Source organism: Alligator mississippiensis, chromosome 8, assembly GCF_030867095.1.
Source record: "Alligator mississippiensis isolate rAllMis1 chromosome 8, rAllMis1, whole genome shotgun sequence".
In the NCBI taxonomy this organism is placed as follows: Eukaryota; Metazoa; Chordata; order Crocodylia; family Alligatoridae; genus Alligator; species Alligator mississippiensis.
The window spans coordinates 68,330,227-68,349,493 of NC_081831.1; the positions used below are offsets into that span (position 1 = coordinate 68,330,227).

The following is a 19,267-nucleotide window of genomic DNA, read 5'->3' on the forward strand; positions in this document are numbered from 1 at the left end:
AAATGTTGTTTTAAGTAGTGGATTAAGCCAATTCAAAAGTCAAATATTCTTCCCCCAGCCCCTTAAACTCCTCCCCAAGATAGATGCACATTTGTACCCAAGTAATTTAAGCTTTCCAGAAGCACTTCTGTTATAGTTTTCTAGGACAGGGCTGTCCAACTTTTAAGCCTCTCGGGGCCACACGAGCAAGAACTGCATGCTGTGCCACATGGATGCTGTCCTACCCACTCACTACTGCACTGGGCGCCCAGATGGGCACTCCCTCTTCATTGTTATGTTAGGTGGGTGCAAGCACAATCCCATCCCCTCCCTGCACCAATATATTCACCATATGGGTGCATTCCCCAACCCCATCCCTCCTCCTAGCATAGCCCCAAACTCACCATCAACTCCCTGTGCTACTGCACTGCTGCCCCCCATGGGTAAAAGCAGGAAGTAGAAACCAAGAAGGGAGGAAGAGCCTGGAAACTCCAGCTGCTGTTACAACAGAGCGATGGGAGGAACAGACAGGGGGAGTGGCAGACAGGTGATGGCCCAGGGGCTGCCAGCTAGACAGCCCAATTCTAGTATATAGTTCTTTTGTAACTATTGCAGGTTTACTTGGCTTTAATGCAAAGTGAATGTTGGATGATGTTGGCATGGGGGCCTGGTTTCATGGAAATCAGTGGGCCCAAAATATAAGTAGCTAACAAAGAAGAATTTGGACATTTGGCTGTTTTTTGCCAAAAGTAAAAGTAATCCTCAGTTTGAAAGGTACTTCCAAAGTCTTGGGGTCACTGGCTTTATACCTGATCTTATGAACTGTGTACTCTTCTTTCATATGTGGACTTTATTTAGGAAAGGACAGGTGTTAAACTGCTGGGTAAAGAAGCTTGCAAGCTGACATTGTTTTGCAATAGCATTCCTTGTAAACAGAGAGCACTTCATGTGCTCTGGAGGATGAGCTTGTCTAGCCTTGCCCACAGGCCACACTAACTTTCATAGCTTTGTTCCAAACAAAAGATACTATTCCACCTCATTGTGGTTTTTAATAAACTGCATTTTTGCTCCAGGTGTGGGAACAGAGATTTTCAGTTCATTACATTATCTTTGGCCAGTGGTGATGGTTTTTTTGCCCTCAGGGACACTACCAGGAACTAAAAGAATGGTCTCTTATAGTGCCATTTCTTCTCCAAATGAATTGTTCAGACTGATGCTGTTACTGTATAAGCCATCACTCAATTTTCAGCAAGTTGTCCAGGCATTAATAAACTTATTTTAGCCTTAATTTCTCACAAGGCCAAAACCAAGTAAGAACCAACTAAAACACTTATTTCACATGTATGTATTCCTGATGTTTTAAATTGTTAGTAAGTGCTAGAAAGGAAAGTGGTACATTTGGGGATCAGGCAATTTTATTTAAACAGAATTAACCCATTCAAAGTAAGCAGGGCAGAGCGGGGCCAGGAGAGGAGGCTCATGGCAGTGCAGGGCTCGCATCAGCAAAGGCAAGGTGCCCCCTGTCTGCCTGGAAGCAGTAGGAGTGGCAGCCTGGGGTTGTGTACCTTGCTGTTGCCAAGCAGGAAGGGGGTGCCCCGCCATAGCAGCACGGGGTTTGCACCAGCAAGAAGCTTCCTCGCATGGCCCTGCTCTACCCTGCCTTGCCGGGTTTTGCCACAGAGGTCCCAGGGGGAAGGCAGCAGGGTGGGAAGCCCAAACCCACAGCAGGCAAGAAGCTCCCCACCCGCAAAGGCTCCACTCTGGCCACGCCGCCCGTGGGGGAGGTGGAGCCAGGCTCTGGGTTCCACTCGGCCACAGCAGCTGCTGCTGCCACCTGCAAGTGGCAGCCAGGGCTTGGGTGCTGCTGTGGGGGGGGGGCAAGGGGCTGCAGACCCAGCCCCCTGCCCCCCCACAGCAGCTGGCCATAGCCCTGGAGCTGGGGAAACCAACAGGGGTGGAGGGCTGTGGTTTAGGAGTAAGGAGCCTGGACCTGTGTCCCGGTGAGCAAAGGAGGCAGGGTGAGCTCTGATTTTCCATGAAAAAACCCAAAAAAAACACAAGATCAAATACCAAAATGTATAGGTACTTAGAATTTATTTTATTATAGTGATTGAGGCACTGGTAGGCTTCCAACTTGCTTTAAAACTGTATTTAAAAAAAACACATTGTGTTCAATTGATACACACACATTAAATATACATACATATACACATATGTGAAGTGGCTAGTACCACTGCTGGCTGTTCCTCAATATGAGGATGACAGTCTTCCATAAATAGGGAAGTCAACAGTGAACACATAGGTGATGGGAGGCTGATCTAAGAGCCACATGTTTGACTGCAGATGTGGTAACTAGTCCCAGGAGGAAGGAGTGGATCCTCATGATGTCTGGTCACATATCTTTCCCTTTGTCTCTGTCATCTATCCACCTCCATAGCAAAGTGAATTTGGTCAAAAGTGGTAGGTGCCTTGTTATATATCGTGGCACCACTGAGGATGATTCTCCCAGGTATCCATGTTAATACCTCATTTCTTCAGACTGGCCTTAGATGTGTCCTTGAAGCTCTTCTTTCGCCCACCTCTAGAATGGTGACTATCATAAATGACTGGTGCCTCCCGAGACTGAGGGAGCACCATGGTGGTGAGCAGTGACTGCCCACAGCTGCCACTGGCCGTGTCAGTGGCAGGGGGGGGTGCTGATGGCAACAAGCGGTGACTGCCCATAGAAGCTGGCAGTGGACAATCTCAAGGGGGGGGGAGCACGCCCCCCCATGCATCACCCATGGTGACTATTAGTGAGTTGGGAACACAGGACCTGTTTTGGAAGCCACCTGTTAGGCAATCTAATGACAGACATGTCCAATGGAGTTGGTGCCATATAAATAGGTCTTCAATGCTGGTGATGTTTGCTTGAGCCAGAACACTGGCCTTCATTCTTTTGTCTTTCCAACTGATATGGAAGATTTTCATAAGACATCGGTGATGGGTACCATTCCAAAGCTTTCATGTGTTTTTGCTGTCATCCAACTTTCACACCCATACAACAGGGTAGGGATGCCTGGCAAATGAGAAGTTTGGTTTGAATCCTGTCATCACAATCACTGAAGACAAGATTTCAAAGACATCCAATAGCAGCACTGGTAGATTTTATCAGGTGTTGAATATAATCTTCTGTATTTACTTTTTGGGAAAGGTGGCTCTATCCAGGAAGGAGAAGTACTCTTAGAGAACTGTAATAAGGATGATTGGTAAAGTATCTTAGTTTTCTGGAAGATGACAATGAGTCCAAGCATTTTGTTTGCTTCCAGGGCAAGAGTGACCTGGACCTCTTCAACTGAGTGGGCACACACAACACAATCACTAGCTTGTTGAATATCAGTAAAGGAGGTGTTGGTTTGCTTGAATTTGGAACATAACCAGTTGATATTAAAGAGATTCCCATCCCTGCAATTGATACTGGATGCTGATTCCATATGGAACTCTATCAGCAATGAGTTACAGAATAGACGTAATAATGAACAGAAAAGAGTGATGGTGCACATCCTGGCTTGACTCAAGTTCTAAAGTGAATGGGCCTATTTCCAAGCTATTGCTTAGTAGGGCTCTCCCAAAGCTTTGGCCCCGATTTGATTTGGCAGAGATTCGGCCCAATTCGGTGGCCAAATCTCCAAATCTGAATTGAATAAGAGGACCCGTTAATCTCTCCAAATCAAACTGGAACTCTCCAAATCGATTCAGAGAGATCCAGAAAGATTTGGCGATTCGGACATAGACACAGCTTTAAATGCTTTTTCTACATACCTCTAGGTAGCAGTCAGCTGAATGCTGTAACACTAGGGTGGATGCAGCATCATACAGGAGCACAGGGGGCTCCCCAGCGCACTCAGCAGCAGACCCAGAAGTGGGCCAGAAGCACTTCCAGCCCACTTGTGGGGCCGCTGGGGAGTGCACTGAGGGGGCCCCTACGCCCCTCTCCTGGCTTGGCAACTGGTGCTTCCTGGGTTGGGGGGGGGGGGGCCACCTGCGGCCCCCCCCATGGCCAATCACCGAGCCAGGGAGCATGGGGGGGGGAGGAAGGGGGGGGCCTGCGCACTCCCCAGCAGATCCAGAAGTGGACCAGAAGTACTTCCAGTTCACTTCCAGGTTTGCTGTCAAACATGTGGAGGGAGCCCCACAATCCTGTGAGACGCTCCATCTGCCCCAGCATTGGTACCTTGAGGTATGTAGAAAAAAAACTGTTAAAGCTGTGTCCATGTCCAAATCACTGATTCTCCGAATCAGCACTGAATCTTCAGATTCAGCTGAATTGAATCAGGGACAGTGATCTGAATCGCTGTCCCTGATTTAGGCCGAAGGCTTCGCATCTCCCTACCGCTTAGGATGGCTGCTAGCATGTACTTAACATGTCTGATAAATAGTAACAAATTTTGGCAGGCATTCAAATCTCATCAGGATCTTCCATAGGGCCTCTCTGCTGACTGAATCAAATGCCTTACTTAAATCAATGAAGTCCAAAGATTTCATCAGTGTTGCTTGCAGCGCTTCTCCTGCAACTTGCTAGCAACAAAGAAAATATCAATTGTACCTCAGAATGGTCTGAAACCTCATTGGGGCTCAGGTAGAATCTCTTCAGGGAAGAAAATTGAGTCTGTTGGGGAGAACAACGGCAAGGATCTTTCCTGCTATGGACAGAAGTGCAATGCCGCTATAACTGCTGCAATCCAATCCATCTCCTTTCTTGATTATGGATAACGATTCTGGCATCTTTCAAATCACTGGAATCTGATGATGTTTCCAGATTTTCAAATGACGTGTAGTTGGTGACAACTTTTTCCATCATCTTGCTTGCTTTTATCCACTAACATACTTGGTTGCATTAACAACACTGTTGCTTGCAAGTAAATGGAAGCGATTTTTTTGCTATATTCAGCACTGGTGAGGCCTCATTTGGAGTACTGCATCCTATGTTGGGTACCATATTTGAGGACAGGGCAGGCAAATTATAAAGAGTCCAGAAAGCAAGAATGATAATATTCTAGAAATCATGACTGACTGGGAAATCTTGGAAGAACTGGGATTATTTAATGCAGAAAAGAGAAGACTGAGGGAGGATTAAATAGGTCTTCAACTACCTGAAACGGTGTTTATAAAAGAAGACAGTGACAGACTATTCTCTGTGGCTGCATGGGACAGGACAAGGAATTATGGTCTTAAACTGCACCAAGGGAAATTCAAATCAGATATCGGAAAGAACTCCATCACTATGAGATGTGGCAATTATTCTTTATAGATATGTCCTTATAGGCCAAACAGGAAGAAACGTGATCTTGCAGATTTATTTTAATTTCATTATTAGGATTAGTTTTAGTGCCTTTCACATCTTTCTGTAATATACACAACATCTGTTTGCAGAAACACCTGGCAAGAGTAACATTAACTTACTGGCAACATTTTCCCTACCATATATTCAGACAACACCCTGGAACAGCAGTTAGCCACTTAGAAGCAACAGAGCACCAGGGCTACAAACAACCATTGACTGAAGAAAAAGATAATCCTGTTGAATTTAAGTGACATTTTGATTCCAGGCAAAGAAGAGACTCCCAGGAAAGGACAGTAGGGGCAAAAATACAAGCATGAGACACAACTACAATAATTTCTTGCAAACAGGAAAAGAAATCCAACAGTTGAAACCATTTACTGAAACTAATTGAGAAATGTGACCTGGAGTATACTCAAGTCAGCTCAACTCTGAACTGTGCAACTAAAGTGAGCATAAGCTAAGAAGCGAGGTTTGGAGAGCAAAGAATGGCTCCCAAACACACAGACTTAATGAACAACTGAAAGAGCACTGTTCCAATCCTGCTCACTTTGGTCAAACTGTCTAAAGTGCCTTGTTAGACCTATCTTCTCCAAATCCAAACAGTTTGGCCACTAGAAAGCAGAACACAAATGGAAGCTTTCAGCTGCTAGGTCACAGCACTGTGGCAATTCAAGTAAGGAGGCTCTATATGACCATCCCTACGTATCTTGACGCTTGTGGAAAAATTAAGTAAGCTTCTTTGTCACAATAGTCAATACTATTGTTCAGTTCATTTACAACCTATGGGCAAGAATAACTAATTCCGAGATGGTGCTTCCCTTCTAAAAAACAAATTCCTAGGTATTTTATATTTTGAATGGATGATAAGTCTAATAAGTAACCTACACTACAGCTTTAGTTGTTAGAACACTAATTTTAGTTAAGATACATTTTACTAATATGTTGCTGTACCTGTTGCTCTCTAAAAATTACACAAGCGGGGGAGAAAGGGAAATACTAATAAAATAAGTGCTCAAACTACTATACGATGTTTAAGCTTTACCAGTTAACAAACTTTGCTATCATCTATTAGAAGTAGCTGGCTATTTGTTACAAAGGGCCTGTTCCTGCAAGCTGTAAACTCCCTGATAGCTGCAAGAAACCATTAAGAACTGGGACTCAACAGGACCCAAGTTAGCATTTGTTACAGAACAAGACAGTTAGTTTTAGACCTTTTGGTGTTTACTCTGATGACTACTAATGCCATGTTACAGGCAGGTTCTCTGCTCATGCTCACATTGAGGATCTTTTACATTCCCTAACTCAACTGCTTAACCAGTTTCCCTTTTAAAAAAGAAGGATGATGCATCCATAGAGGGATAAGCAACAATGCACAGTTTAGGGATCAGAACTTGCAATCTTCAGTACCAGAACAATGCTAAAGTAGAGAGCTGTACTGTACCAAGAGCCCTGCAATCCCTGTAAGGGGCAGCACCTCATGAACCAGAAACAAATGTTTTATTCTATTAGAAGGCCTGGAATAGATTAAATATTCTTGCTAACCACAGCATCTGCTAATATCATGCTATGTTAAGAACTGAGCCCGATACTTTCTACAATAATCAGAAAGCTGGGAATTTGAATCACAAGAGGTAAAAGCTATCCATCTTGCACACCAGCATTTCATGCAGTGAACTCCCAGCAATCTTAGAATTAAACAAAAGCAGGCAAGATATTAATCAGATGGATGCTCCTTGTAAATTCTCTCATGACCTGCACAGACTAGATCATTACAAATGTTTTCAGGACCAGCAAACATTCCCAAGCACTGTTCATGGATTATGAAAAAAGCTGCATCTCTGAACTTAATGAAGGTTATATGCACTCTTTATACAATAAAAAATTAGTCCTATTGTCAGAATGCTTTCTTGCCTGATGGGGAAGTGGGGATATCGGGGAAAAAAAGTTATGAGAAAATAATACGTTTCCTGGTCCAGGGCACTAAAATTTGGAAGTGGTTCTAGTTTTGAACTTGTAGTTCAGCCAATAGTTGACCACATACAGAAAACATTAGTATATAGATATTGATCTGCCATTGCAGTAAGAGATCCAAACATCCAGCAATATATTCTGGCACCCTTAATTCTGCATCCACAACAAGTAAACACAACTTTAAAATTCTTTAAAGCTGATAATAAGAGGTAGGAGTTCCACATTCACAGAACATGGCGTAGACATTATTTAAGTGGCGCAGGCATTACTTAAACCAAAATTTGTTCAAAAAAGATCTCAATTATTACTGATCCTTGCTGTTCATCTCATCTTAAAAACTACAAAATATTAATAAACACCGATTAGCATCAGAATATTCAATACGCAATGAGAATATGACAAGAATTTAAAAGTACTTGATGGCCCAAAGCATTCTTTCCAAACCCAAAGTCACCAGCCTCAAAGAAGAGTTTAAATCAAATATTTTACTTTAAATGAAATTGTTCCATATTGGAAAGCAGTCTTTTAATTCAATGACATTCAGATGTATCTGCATTTACATTGTAGAAATGGTATTGTACACACACAGCTGCACTGATGTAACAAGATATCTTGAAAAAATTCAGCGAAAAGTTTACCCAACTGAAAAGATTAGATTAAAACTCCTCTGCCTACTAACAAAATGTATTATGTTCTTTGGCCTCCACTGTAGCTTAATTGTACAGCTATGCAAAATGTAACTCATTCTAATAAGTCTAATTAACATCTGTTTTTATGAGCTTATTAATACCAGCAGACATCTACTGCATTTCAGTAAGTTCCTACTAACAATATGTATTAATAAAATGCAAGATCATGTAACTTGAAACTTTCCTATGTGCTCTTGGTTTTACTGATTTTTTTTTAAATTTTTAGTTGGATAAGATCATACATTTTTAAGAAACATGCTTTCCTGTTCCTACTTAAAAAATAGCTCCAATTCAGATGTGTACTGGAGACTGCTCTTAAGCAGTGCATCAAGATATTCGCCACCAAATTAATAGTTAGTGACTTCCATTGGAGTTTAGGTCACTTCTGATAGTATATATATAACAAAAGGGGTGAAAAGTTGCATTGAAGGATGGTGGGGTGGGAGATACCTGTAGCACTGTTATCAAGATGCAAATATAGTTGAGGCAAGAAAGAGAAACCAGGACATTAAGTGTTACCAGGTTTCTAGCCAAGTTGAAGCCAATACAAAACTTTACACAGTTTGTATTAAATCCTTTTGACTGAAGTCCTTAGAATGATCCATTACCCTTTTGGACCCAAACTATAACATAATGCATCTTGATCCTCACATTCCTCCATCATTCATGATGGTGAATTACAGTATACTTTGGGAGGGGTGTGCCTTGAATCAAAGATAGGAAGCTGGGGCACCTATACACAAGCAGCAAGGCTGGAATTCCAGCATGTGGGAACAGATGCTCCAGCAGCCTCCTCTATCTTGTGTGTTAGTGACCCCATAATTAAAAATGGTGGCGGGGGTGCTTAAACTAAAGCTTGAATTAGCTTTAGTTCAAGCACCCCTGCCACATCAGATACACGAGATGCTGCAGCACTTTAATTAGAGCAGCTGTCAGAGCCACTCAATTAAAGTGCTGCCCCCACCTACCCAAAAGCACGTGTAAAAGTGCCCCTGGAGTCTAGCATATGTTGTCTATTGTTACTATTGTTTTCCAAATTAAAATATTTACTAATGTCTGATGGGATGAAATGCAAGTTGCATATTCTACACTGCATACAATATTGTATATTGTGTGTATATGGTACTCAACTAATTTATATTAATCAGAACAGAGTCGCTTGCAATTTATGGATGCGTGCTTTGTTCCAAAGCAAAAATATATTCAACTCTAATGGAAACCCCTCCACTGATTTACATGAAACAAAGCAATGAATTTACAGAAGTAAGGTTTCATTGTTCTATATGTTCACCCCATGATCTCTAAGGAAATGTGACAAAATTTGGCTGGTTTTGTTGACTGCATTAAAAGATTAAATGATTTGTTTAAAGCACAGCACCATTTTCTTCTCCCACCACCACTCTATCCATAAAGCAGGGTGGATAAAAATCAATAATTTAAAAAACAAACCCACCCCAAAAAACAAAAAAAGGATTTTTTTTATTTAAACCAGATTTTTTTTTATTTAATCATTTTTGGTTAAGATGTTTTTTAAAAGTATATAAAGATAGTTTTCATTTAAAATACGTTAAAGTTCAAAGATACCACCATGGAATAGGGATGATAACTTCTAATGATATACTATTTGAGGCAATATATTCATGTAACATTTTAAGAAGTTTTATAAATAGGTCACAACAGACCATGGAGTATTATATTAGGGGCCCAATCTTATGGGGTTCCCAGAGGCTCCTCTACAGATTACTAAAGAAAACCACTCTACCCAATGGGACTCGGTGCTCAGTCTACATCCCATTAAGCATCTCTGTGATGCTTACTTTCAGTTCTCAAACTGTGGACTTGTGTCTCCAGAGACTGTAGGCAGACAAGTTTCTTTCAGTAGATGTGATATCTTTTATTAGACCAACTAAGTAGTTGGAAAAATTGTTCTTTGCATGCTTTCCGGCCCTTCTTCAGCCGTAGGGAAAGTTTGTAGTCTCCTGAAGATAACATCCTTGTTACCAGCAGTATATGGAGATGAGAGATAATAGACCTGATTATCCACTCATGAAAGCTATCGTCTCTCTGCAAGTTTGTGTATACACAGTCAAGCTGTTACCTTTCTCTAGAAGTGCAAAGTTTCAAGAAATTAAATGAATAAAGGATATCAAACAACAAGAATGCACTTTCTGTAGAAAACAATGACTAAATGGCTGCTTTACCACTCCACCCAGGAAGAGCACAGACCATCCGCAGACATTTCCTCAGTCTGACGAATGTTTGTGCCCAAAAGCTTGCTAAGAAGAATTTTTCCAAGTATTTGAGTTGGTTTAATGAAAAGATATTGGATTTACTCAAAGAACCTTGTCTGCCTATGACCTTAGACCAACATGGTTACATCCTATCGCACCCCCTCACCCTGATTAAATCAAGACTTCCTGACCAGTGATTTAAATCAAATCCACCTGTCACAAAGGCATTAATTCAAAGCGGTTTCCCACTTTTCCATTTAGATTTGCAGCACAAATTTCTTTTGTTGATACCTCAAAGCCCAATATACAAACCTAAGGGCATTTCTACGTGTCATCCTGATGTGGCACAGGACACTTTAATTAGCAAGCTGTGCTAATTAAAAGTGCACAGTGCCACATTGGGAGTATGTGCAGTGGTGCAGTGCACCTCTGCACTGAGAAAATGGTGGCAGTGCGCTTTGAGCTAAAGCGCATCAAACATGTTTTAATTCAAAGTGCACCGCTGCCATTTTCTCAGCACGGAGGCACGCTGCGCTGCTGATACATGTGACACGTGAGGCTGCCAGAGTGCATCAATTTATATGCTCCAGCAGACTTCATTAATCGAGGCACTGGATTTCCAGCATGTTGGAGCAGGGTCCTCGCATGTAAGTGTCCTAAAAATGGAGTTATACAACACAGTAACTTCCATAGATTTCATAGACATTAGGGCTGGAAGGGACCTCAGAAGATCAGAGTCCAACCCCCTGCCCAAAGGGCAGGAAGTCAGCCCCCTGCCCAAAGGGCAGGAAGTCAGCTGGGGTCATAGGATCCCAGCAAGATAAGCATCCAGTTTGCTCTTGAAGGTGTTCAATGTAGGCGCTTGAACCACCTCCGGTGGCATGCTGTTCCAGACCTTGGGGGCTCGGACAGTAAAGAAATTCTTCCTTATGTCCAGCCTGAAACGGTCTTGTAGTAGTTTATGACCGTTCGACCTAGTCGTCATCCCTAGGGGCGCTCTGGTTCCAACTTCAGTTATCATTGTTCTTCATTTCGTGGTTGACACAATCTGTCTCTGTATTTTTAAAGTTTTTTTTCCCCAGTAATTGCCAAGATGCAGATTCTTGCCAGACAAACCCATGCAGCCCCATTAACTTCAGTGGAATTTCACTTATTCCCCAATGGTCACAAGTCTAATTCAATGGCTTTTTCTGTATCAGCAGCAACCTATGTTCCTGAACTGAAAATGCTATACCAATTTTGCAAGTCACACATTAGAACTTTCTTTCTAATGTGACATTTTATGTGATGCAACATAAATACAATCCCAACAGCAGAAGTGCAGTAGGATCTTGTCAGTGGGAAAAATGAGTTATAATTTGTATAGCTGTAATTGTTTACTCAGGACCGTAGTTCACTGTGTACGAATGTGCTCACCCTTCTTTGGCAGAAGCGTGACAACATTCCATTTATATTCTAGTTTAAGCATCATCTCATCCTACCACTACAGTGAGACTGACAGAACTGTCATCTCTACCAGCCACTTTCCTATTGTTCTCCAACAGCTATATGCCTCACTCTGCATCAGCATTCAGTCACTACAAGAGCGTGCATAAAGAAATTAAACTGCGCCTTTTAACCATGTGCCAGACATGAAAAAAGCCAGAGGCCAGCCCTCTTCATTTCTCAATGCATCTTTACTTTAAAAGCCCCAAAAACTCTACGTGGGTTGGAGGCTTTGGTATGCTGAAGTCATTTATGGTGTTTCCAGCTCCACCTGTCTGTATTTTGATGTAGGTGAACTGTACTCTTTCAAAAGAATCAAAACATTAATAATATAGACACTGTGTAATGTAACATGTGCTACCTGCTTATGCAAGTTTTAAAAACAAAAAATATGAAGATGCACATTTATCAAATATTACATACACAAGCAAAAATGGTTGCACAAATCTAGCAATAAGGTGTTCTTATAATAGGAATCATCAAAATGTATTAGTATAATCCCATCTTACTTCATTTTAAGGCTTTGGTGAAAATTTTGGACAAGTCATCTAGTCTACCTTATATCCAAATGGATGCACCAACATAACCCTGATATACATAGCCCACTTGGTGTACTTTGCTATACATACAGTTATTTCAGTATGACAGTGGATCAAAGCACTATTTTTTTAATAAGTGGATTATAAAGTGGTTAGAACAACAGTTCCAGATATGAGTTTGGTCAAAACACCAGAGTAGTCTTCGATCAACTCTCCTGAATTTACTTTGTGAAAAAACATTATGAATTCCCAAAGCAAGACCATCAGGAGAGATGGTACGTGTTAGGCCATGATCACAATATAAAGCCTATTCTTTATGAGGACTGAAGATGACGATCCTTTTAGAGTACATACCGCTAGTGGGAGAGGGCAAGTTGGCTCTTTTATCCCCATGGGAGACAGATGCTATGGTCAAAAGTTTTATTGTAAAGGAAGATACTTCACAAAAAAACAGATACAGATTCTGCCGGCTCGAATATTTCAGGGGTGGGGTGGGGTGGGGTGGAGCGGGGTGGGGTGGAGCGGAGAGAAAGCACGCGGGGGATGAAGAGAACAGGAGAAACCGCTCCGATTTCAGTCAGAGCACATCATGCACAATAAGGCACCCTCAGCTGTGTCATGGAAAGGAATAAAAAATGTGCCGGTTTAAGTATTTAGGGCTTGGAGCAGGAGATCTGGGACGGTGGAAAGAAACTTTCCGGCTACATCTTTCTCCAGAAGCAAGGGAGCTACATAAGCCAGGCTGCAGGGGGGGGAGGGGGGTTGAGATCCTTAGAGTAGAAGCTCCTGAACTTTTTATCGCATCCCCCTCCAGGTTTACCAGCAGATTTACCACACGTTTGATTCGTTAGCCAGTTCTTCCCAGCATGGAAATTCAACCCGCCATCACCCAGCCCCCCAGGCGTGCTCGGGATCCCCTGCCCTAGGCAGCACCTGTCTCCCCTCAGCCCGAGGGCTCCCCCCAGCCCATCTCCAGCCGAGGACCTGCCGCCCGGCAGAGGTGAGGCTGGCTGGGAAGACATCCGAGCTCCTTCCCCCACTTTGTCCCGGGCCGAGACAGCGAGACCCTCTCCCGCCGCCCCCAGCCCGGCCCTGCCCGGCCCGGGGCTCGCACTCACCGCGGCGTCCGCAGCCCGCCCGCACAGCCCCAGCAGCACCAGGCATCCGGCTGCCAGGCTGGCCCCGGGGCTCCGCGCGGCCAGCCTCATTCTCCCCTGCTCGGCATGGCACGGACGGGACGGGACGGGACAGGGGCCGGGCCGGGGCGGGGGAGGGCCGGGCCGGGCCGCTCGGGCGGGAGCGCCGTCACCGTCTGCGGGACTCGCAAACTTTTCCCAACTCAAGTTCTCCCGGGACTACTTCCCGGCATAGCGTATCCCTCCGCCGGGGAGCCGCAAAGTTGGGGGGGGGCACCACGGAGAAAGACTCCCTCAAACAGCGCTTTCTTCCCCACCCTTTATTTATTTATTTATTTATTTATTTCAAACACCCCGGGTGCACGGCGCCCCTCTGTCTTTGCGGGGGGACTATTTTTCTCAGCGCGGAGGCATGGCGGTGCTTCGATCTCCTCAGGGCGGCCGGGGGGGGCGCCCCCCAGTGGGCGGGCGGGCGGGCGGGAGGGGAAGGGGGAGGGGGTGTGTCCGCGTCCCTGCCCGTGCGCGCGGTGATTGATGGAGCCGCGCCCGCCCCTTCCTCTGCCCGAGTCTCTTCTCGCCCCCTCCCCGCCGGTGCAGCAGCGTCTTGGTGCCCCCTCCCCTCTCCTCCCCTCCCTCCGCCAGGCGGGACCGGCCGGGCGCTCAATGAGCGGCGGCAGCAGCATGCGCGCCCGGTGAGTGCCGCTCGCCGCCCGCCGCCCTGCCCCGGGCTCGGGGTGCGCCGCGCCGCCGACCTAACCCCGCTTCTCTCTGCTTCCCCCCTGCAGGGCCGCGCTCCTGCTCGCTCTCGGGCTCGCCGCGGAGCTGGTGGCCGCGGTAAGTGCCCCCGGGCCAGGGCAGGGCAGGGCGGGGGGCGGGTTTGCGCTCGTGAGGCGCCGGCTCCCGAAAGCCCGTCGCACCTCCTGGCAGCTCCTCCGCGCCTCTTCCCTGTCCCGCTGCCGCTTCCTCGGGCTCTTCCGTGCCCGCCCGCCCTGCCCGCCCAGGCCTCTCGTCCTTGGGAGCCCCTAGCGGGGTTGCTCAGGGCCCCTGCCATCAGCCTCTGCCTTGCCTCCCCCCAAGTTACAAGCTGATCCTTTCCGTTCTTGTTCACACGAGTAGCACCATTGGAGACAGCCACCCAAACACATACTGTCCCAGCCACCTGCGAGGGTAAGGGATCGGGCCCTTTGCATGGCCGAGGAAAATTTGTGGTGATGAAATAAGGTTTTTGTCCCCAAATTACTGGATCCAGCCCTGAATGGATGAATGACAGAAGTCTGCTCAATTTCCCCACCTGCTCATAAACGGTGGAAGAAGTTGGGCTGGAACTAGCAAGCAAACGTGCCAGCTTTTATGTACTCATAAATGGGATCCCTCTATTTCTTTATTTACTTCGCATGAAACCTTCTGGGTAAGGTAGCTGTGATAACAAAATCATTAGTCCACTTAGCTGCTCGAAAGTATAAACATAGGAAGGAAACAGAGTACGAGATTCATGTACCAAGAGTTGTTCAGAATAATGTCAGTGTGTATGGTCATGCGGTGTAACGTTACACAAGACTTGACAAACCCATTCCTTTTAGTTTAATTTATGGAACCTATTGCAGTGTATTCATGGGAACAGCTGGGACACGTGTACTTCAAAATATTGTTATTTAATAGGTCACCTTCTGGTACAGATCTTGAAGGAAAAAGGTTTGAAGTGTGAATTGCTCTGCTAGATACAGTTTGTCAAGAAAGCAAAATTTGCATTGTGGTTTCTGTTTCCCTGGTGTTTAGACAACAATATCTTTAAGGTATGTAGAGCTTTCTGCATCTTGGTCTCTGTAAATGATTTTGAAAACACTTACCAAACAGGTTATTCCAAATATGTACAACTCAGTTGGTAAATGCAAAAGACTTAACTTTTAAATTGTCTTGTATCTTCTGTAACTGTTTTCACCTGTGCAAAAGGCTACCATTCTGATCTGGCAGCATTTTCCATCACTGTGAACAGCTTTGCATGATTACACAAATTAAAAGGTGGTGCAAAATCAGGCCATATATATATTTTTATTTATTTTTCATTTTACAGCTATGTAAAACTTTTATTTAATGCTGCATATAGTGGAATTTGTGTAAAAGCATCCTTAGGCATTTGCCTTAGAAGATCACCTGATTGGATTCCAGACATTGTGAGACAGGGAGAGGAGTTGAAGTCATCAACTAAATTCTGTTACGTCGCTGTAAGTTAGGAATAATTCTATTTATACTGGCCATTATTCCCAAGTATACCAATGTATATGATGTAAACCAAAGGGGGGAAAAAGCCTATTTCATGCTGGTTAGAAAGCTAGAACTGTTGAACCAACAAAAAGGTGTTTTTCATGACTGAGGGGTATAAACTGTATCCATGTTGGTCTAAGGTAGTGTTTCCCAACCTTTTTCCAGCCCAAGTCACACTTACGTTAATAAAAAATTTTCCGTGGCACACATGTTAAGGCATTCCCCATCCTCATACCTATTGCCGCTCATTGGCATGGCAAAATTCTGCAGCACACCTGTTCATTTCTGATGGCACAGTGGTTGGGAAACACTATCTAAGGACATAGGCAGGTCAGATTCTTTGGGTTAATCCGATTAATTTTTATTAGACCAACTAAAATAGTTGGAAAAGTTATTTGTTGCAAGCTTGCAGGTACAAACACCATCAGGTTGAGGACGCATCTGGCAAAGAATTTTTCCAACTATTTCAGTTGGTCTAATAAAAGATATCAGATTTACCTAAGGAAACCTTTACTGCCTGTTTGTGACTGATCCTTTTTGACAGGTTTAATTATTTTAAACACAATCATTAGCTCAACTTAGTCAACTTTAAAAAAAACCCATAAAGATGAATTTCATGAATTCCTCTCAGTGGTTTGTTGTTGTTGTTGTTATAATATATACATATTTTTATCTCTTGTTTTGTATCAATCAGATAATAACACTTATGTAACATTCAGTAAGGAGTAGTCCTGCAAGAACTTCCATAGTTCAGTAACTTTATTCATATGAGCCGTTAGGCTTTTGTTTATGGATAGTCCACTATTTAAATGTACACAAGTTTGTTTGGTTTTTTTTGTTTTTGTTTTTTTAACTCTTCCAATCACAGTAACACTTTAATAGTATTAAGTAACTCAGTTTTAGACACAAGTTACAAAATATTCCTTATAGGGGTGCACCAATAAAGATTTTTCTTGACTGATACAGATTTATTAACCAGGTATATCAGCTGATACCAATCTGGTAGCTGATTTAAGGCAATGCAGCCTGGCAGCTTGGAGAGCGGCGTCCTGCCATTTAGTTTGTGAGGGGGGAAGGGGCATGGGGTTTGCAGGTTGAGGCCCCCACTGTGAGGGTGAGAATGGGGCAGGGGCAGGTGTTGCCCAGCCAGAGAAGTGAATGCAACCCTGGGAGTGGGGTGGAGCTGCGGGTGGCTTGTCCAGTGGGGTGCAGGAGGTGAGGATGGGGGAGTTGCCCCCTGCTGCTATGTGCACCATTGGGGGAAGGCATGGGGGTCATGTGTCTCCCGGATTTGTCCACAGGGTGAGGGCAGGCTGCCTGCTGCAGGCTCAGGGCCATAGGCTGTGCCAGCGTCTTCCCAGAGCTGGGCCAGCGTCTTCCCAGAGCTGGGCTGGTGGCGCTGCAAAGGGTAGCTATGGGATGGGCTATAGGCACCTCCAAAATTCCCTGCAGCTACCCCTTCTAATACAGCCCTGGCCCAGCCCCTGCCCTGGGAAAAAGCCAATGCAGCCCCTGGCTCTGAAACTGCAGCGGGCAGCCTGCCCTTGCCCCATGTCCAAATCCCAGGGTCACACACACACACACACACCCCCCCCCCCCCATACTTTCCCCGGGGGTGCACACAGCAGCAGGGGCGGCCCTCCCTCCTCATCTCTCGCACCCCCCCAGAAGAGCCACTCACGGCTCTCCTCCACTCCCTGGAGCAGATTCACTACCCTGACTGAGCAGCACCTGCCCCTACCCCACTCTCTCCCTCGTAGTGGGGACCTCGAGCGGTGGGGAGCTGCCCCCACTCCTCGCCCTCCACGCTCCCTGGACAAGCTGCCCTTTTCCTGCAGCTCTGTCCTGCTCCCGGGGTCATGTTCCCCACCCTGGCTAGGCAGCTCCTGCCCCAGCCCCACTCCCTCCCTCATTGTGTGGGCCTCAATCTGCCCCCCCCCCCAATGCCTCTTCCTCCCCTCATCTCTTCCCCCATAACAGACTTACCAGCCGGATGCTGCTCTCCAAGCTGCTGGGCTGCATTCCTAGCCACATGCACGCTACGGCTAAGCACATGCACGCAGCATTTATCCGTGGCATTTATCAGCTACACCTGTCAAAAAAAGCCATAATTTTCCTTTTTATCAGTGCTGATACGATATGCCACTGATATATTGGTACACCTCTAATTCCTAAAGTATCTTCTGGAATTTTACATTAAATAGGCTCTTAAAATGAAACATGAATGACTGAACAAATATTACTGAAAAACACAGTTTTGTTTAGGAAAAGTAGGATCTCTGTAATATTTTTTTCAATAATTCTCTGTTACAAAATGTAAAATAATAGTGTAGTGAAGAATCATAGTGTCTTAAAACTAGATTAAATTTGCAGGCTAGTGGTAATTAATGGCTTTAATAGCTGTTCACAGCTAACTAGTACATGTATACTGTACACCTATGTGATACAATATGCGTGGCAAAAAATTGCATACTTTGGACCCTTGACTGTTTAAAATGGGATTAATTAAAAACAACCAGTTCCTTATTTCATATTTTCCCCCCTTATGCACACTTCCTTCTTCCTATATATTTCCTTCTTTTTCTCAAGCATCATTCAAGAATCTCATAACAAGTTGTTAAACAATGAATCCTCACTAGTCTTTCTAAACAAGTCTTGTGGGATCATAAGGCCATCAATTTGAGTGAAGATTAATTTAGCTCAGGGGCCTATTTCTTACCGATATTGTAAAGTCATCCTGTCCCTGCAAAAATGGGTTTTAAATGCTACCACATCTGTCCAAGTAGAGGTATCTGACTAGATGTGAAATGCACAAAGTAAATAAACTGGAAAAATAGCAAATGCACTTTCCCCTTCTTCCTCAGCATATTTTAAATTTAGGTGCTTTGTGTAACAGTAGTGGGTAGACTATTTCAGACACAAATCTAATTTTTGAGCAATTGTAGCCTCTTAAAATTCTTGGAGCCAAATTATGTTGTCTATAGCCTCACTGAAGGCGGTATATACATGGCTATAGCATGTATATAGCCTCACTGAAGGTGGTATGAGGTGCTCAGGTGTGCTAAAAATAGAGATGGCCTATACAGTGTTGCTAAGCTTTGAGTTATTCCTTGTTATTCAACATTTTATTCACATGCTTCATTTACAAGGGTAAAGGCTATTTTAACTAAGGCATGATGTTATACCACACAGTAACATGGGTTTTCAGTATGGACTTATCATGGATATGCATCTTTCAAAGCTTGGAGTGCATTTTTTTCCCTTAAAAGCCAGATGGTGAATTATCTGAATCTCTCCAATTATCTTCAATGGAAGTTGTCTCTGTAAATGCCAAGATTGAAAGTCTTATTAATGTTTTCGGCAATTGACAATGAATTTCCATCTCAGCCTTGAAGACATACCTTGGAGACTTTCTTTGTGTATTGGTCATTTGTGACTGTTTGTTTTTAATCGGATCTGATTTTGAGCAATTGCTCTGTCCATTGCTTTAATGAGAATAAAAGGGTCTATGGAAGGGTGATAGCGAAGAGCATTTAAACATAGCTCGGCAGTGACTAGGGCAGGGTGACCAGGGAAGCTGCCAGGAGGCGGGGGAAAGGCAGAGGGCTGATTTTGGGGGGCTGGGACTAGAAGAAAAACACTGCTTCCACAA

The 19,267-nt window shown here is 44.3% G+C and overlaps 2 protein-coding genes across 5 annotated transcripts in view; one reads left to right on the plus strand and one right to left on the minus strand.

Annotated features, from left to right (window-relative positions):
* The window catches only part of COL4A5 (collagen type IV alpha 5 chain), a 133,569-nt gene extending 120,023 nt beyond the window's left edge, over nt 1–13,546 (minus strand). The window contains exon 1 of one of the 2 annotated variants that reach the window (XR_009464002.1): nt 13,336–13,546. Coding sequence is in view for 1 of the 2 variants with exons in the window: in XM_019487801.2 (XP_019343346.1) it covers nt 13,336–13,425 (90 nt within the window). In the remaining variant the exon portion in view is untranslated. The remainder of the gene's footprint in view (nt 1–13,335) is intronic. The other variant, XM_019487801.2, reaches the window with a different exon arrangement.
* A 367-nt stretch (nt 13,547–13,913) lies between these two features.
* The window catches only part of COL4A6 (collagen type IV alpha 6 chain), a 186,752-nt gene continuing 181,398 nt past the window's right edge, over nt 13,914–19,267 (plus strand). For all 3 annotated transcript variants that reach the window (XM_019487795.2, XM_006262670.4, XM_019487794.2), the window contains exons 1-2: nt 13,914–14,045; nt 14,139–14,187. Coding sequence is in view for 2 of the 3 variants with exons in the window: in XM_006262670.4 (XP_006262732.2) it covers nt 14,017–14,045; nt 14,139–14,187 (78 nt within the window). In the remaining variant the exon portion in view is untranslated. The remainder of the gene's footprint in view (nt 14,046–14,138; nt 14,188–19,267) is intronic.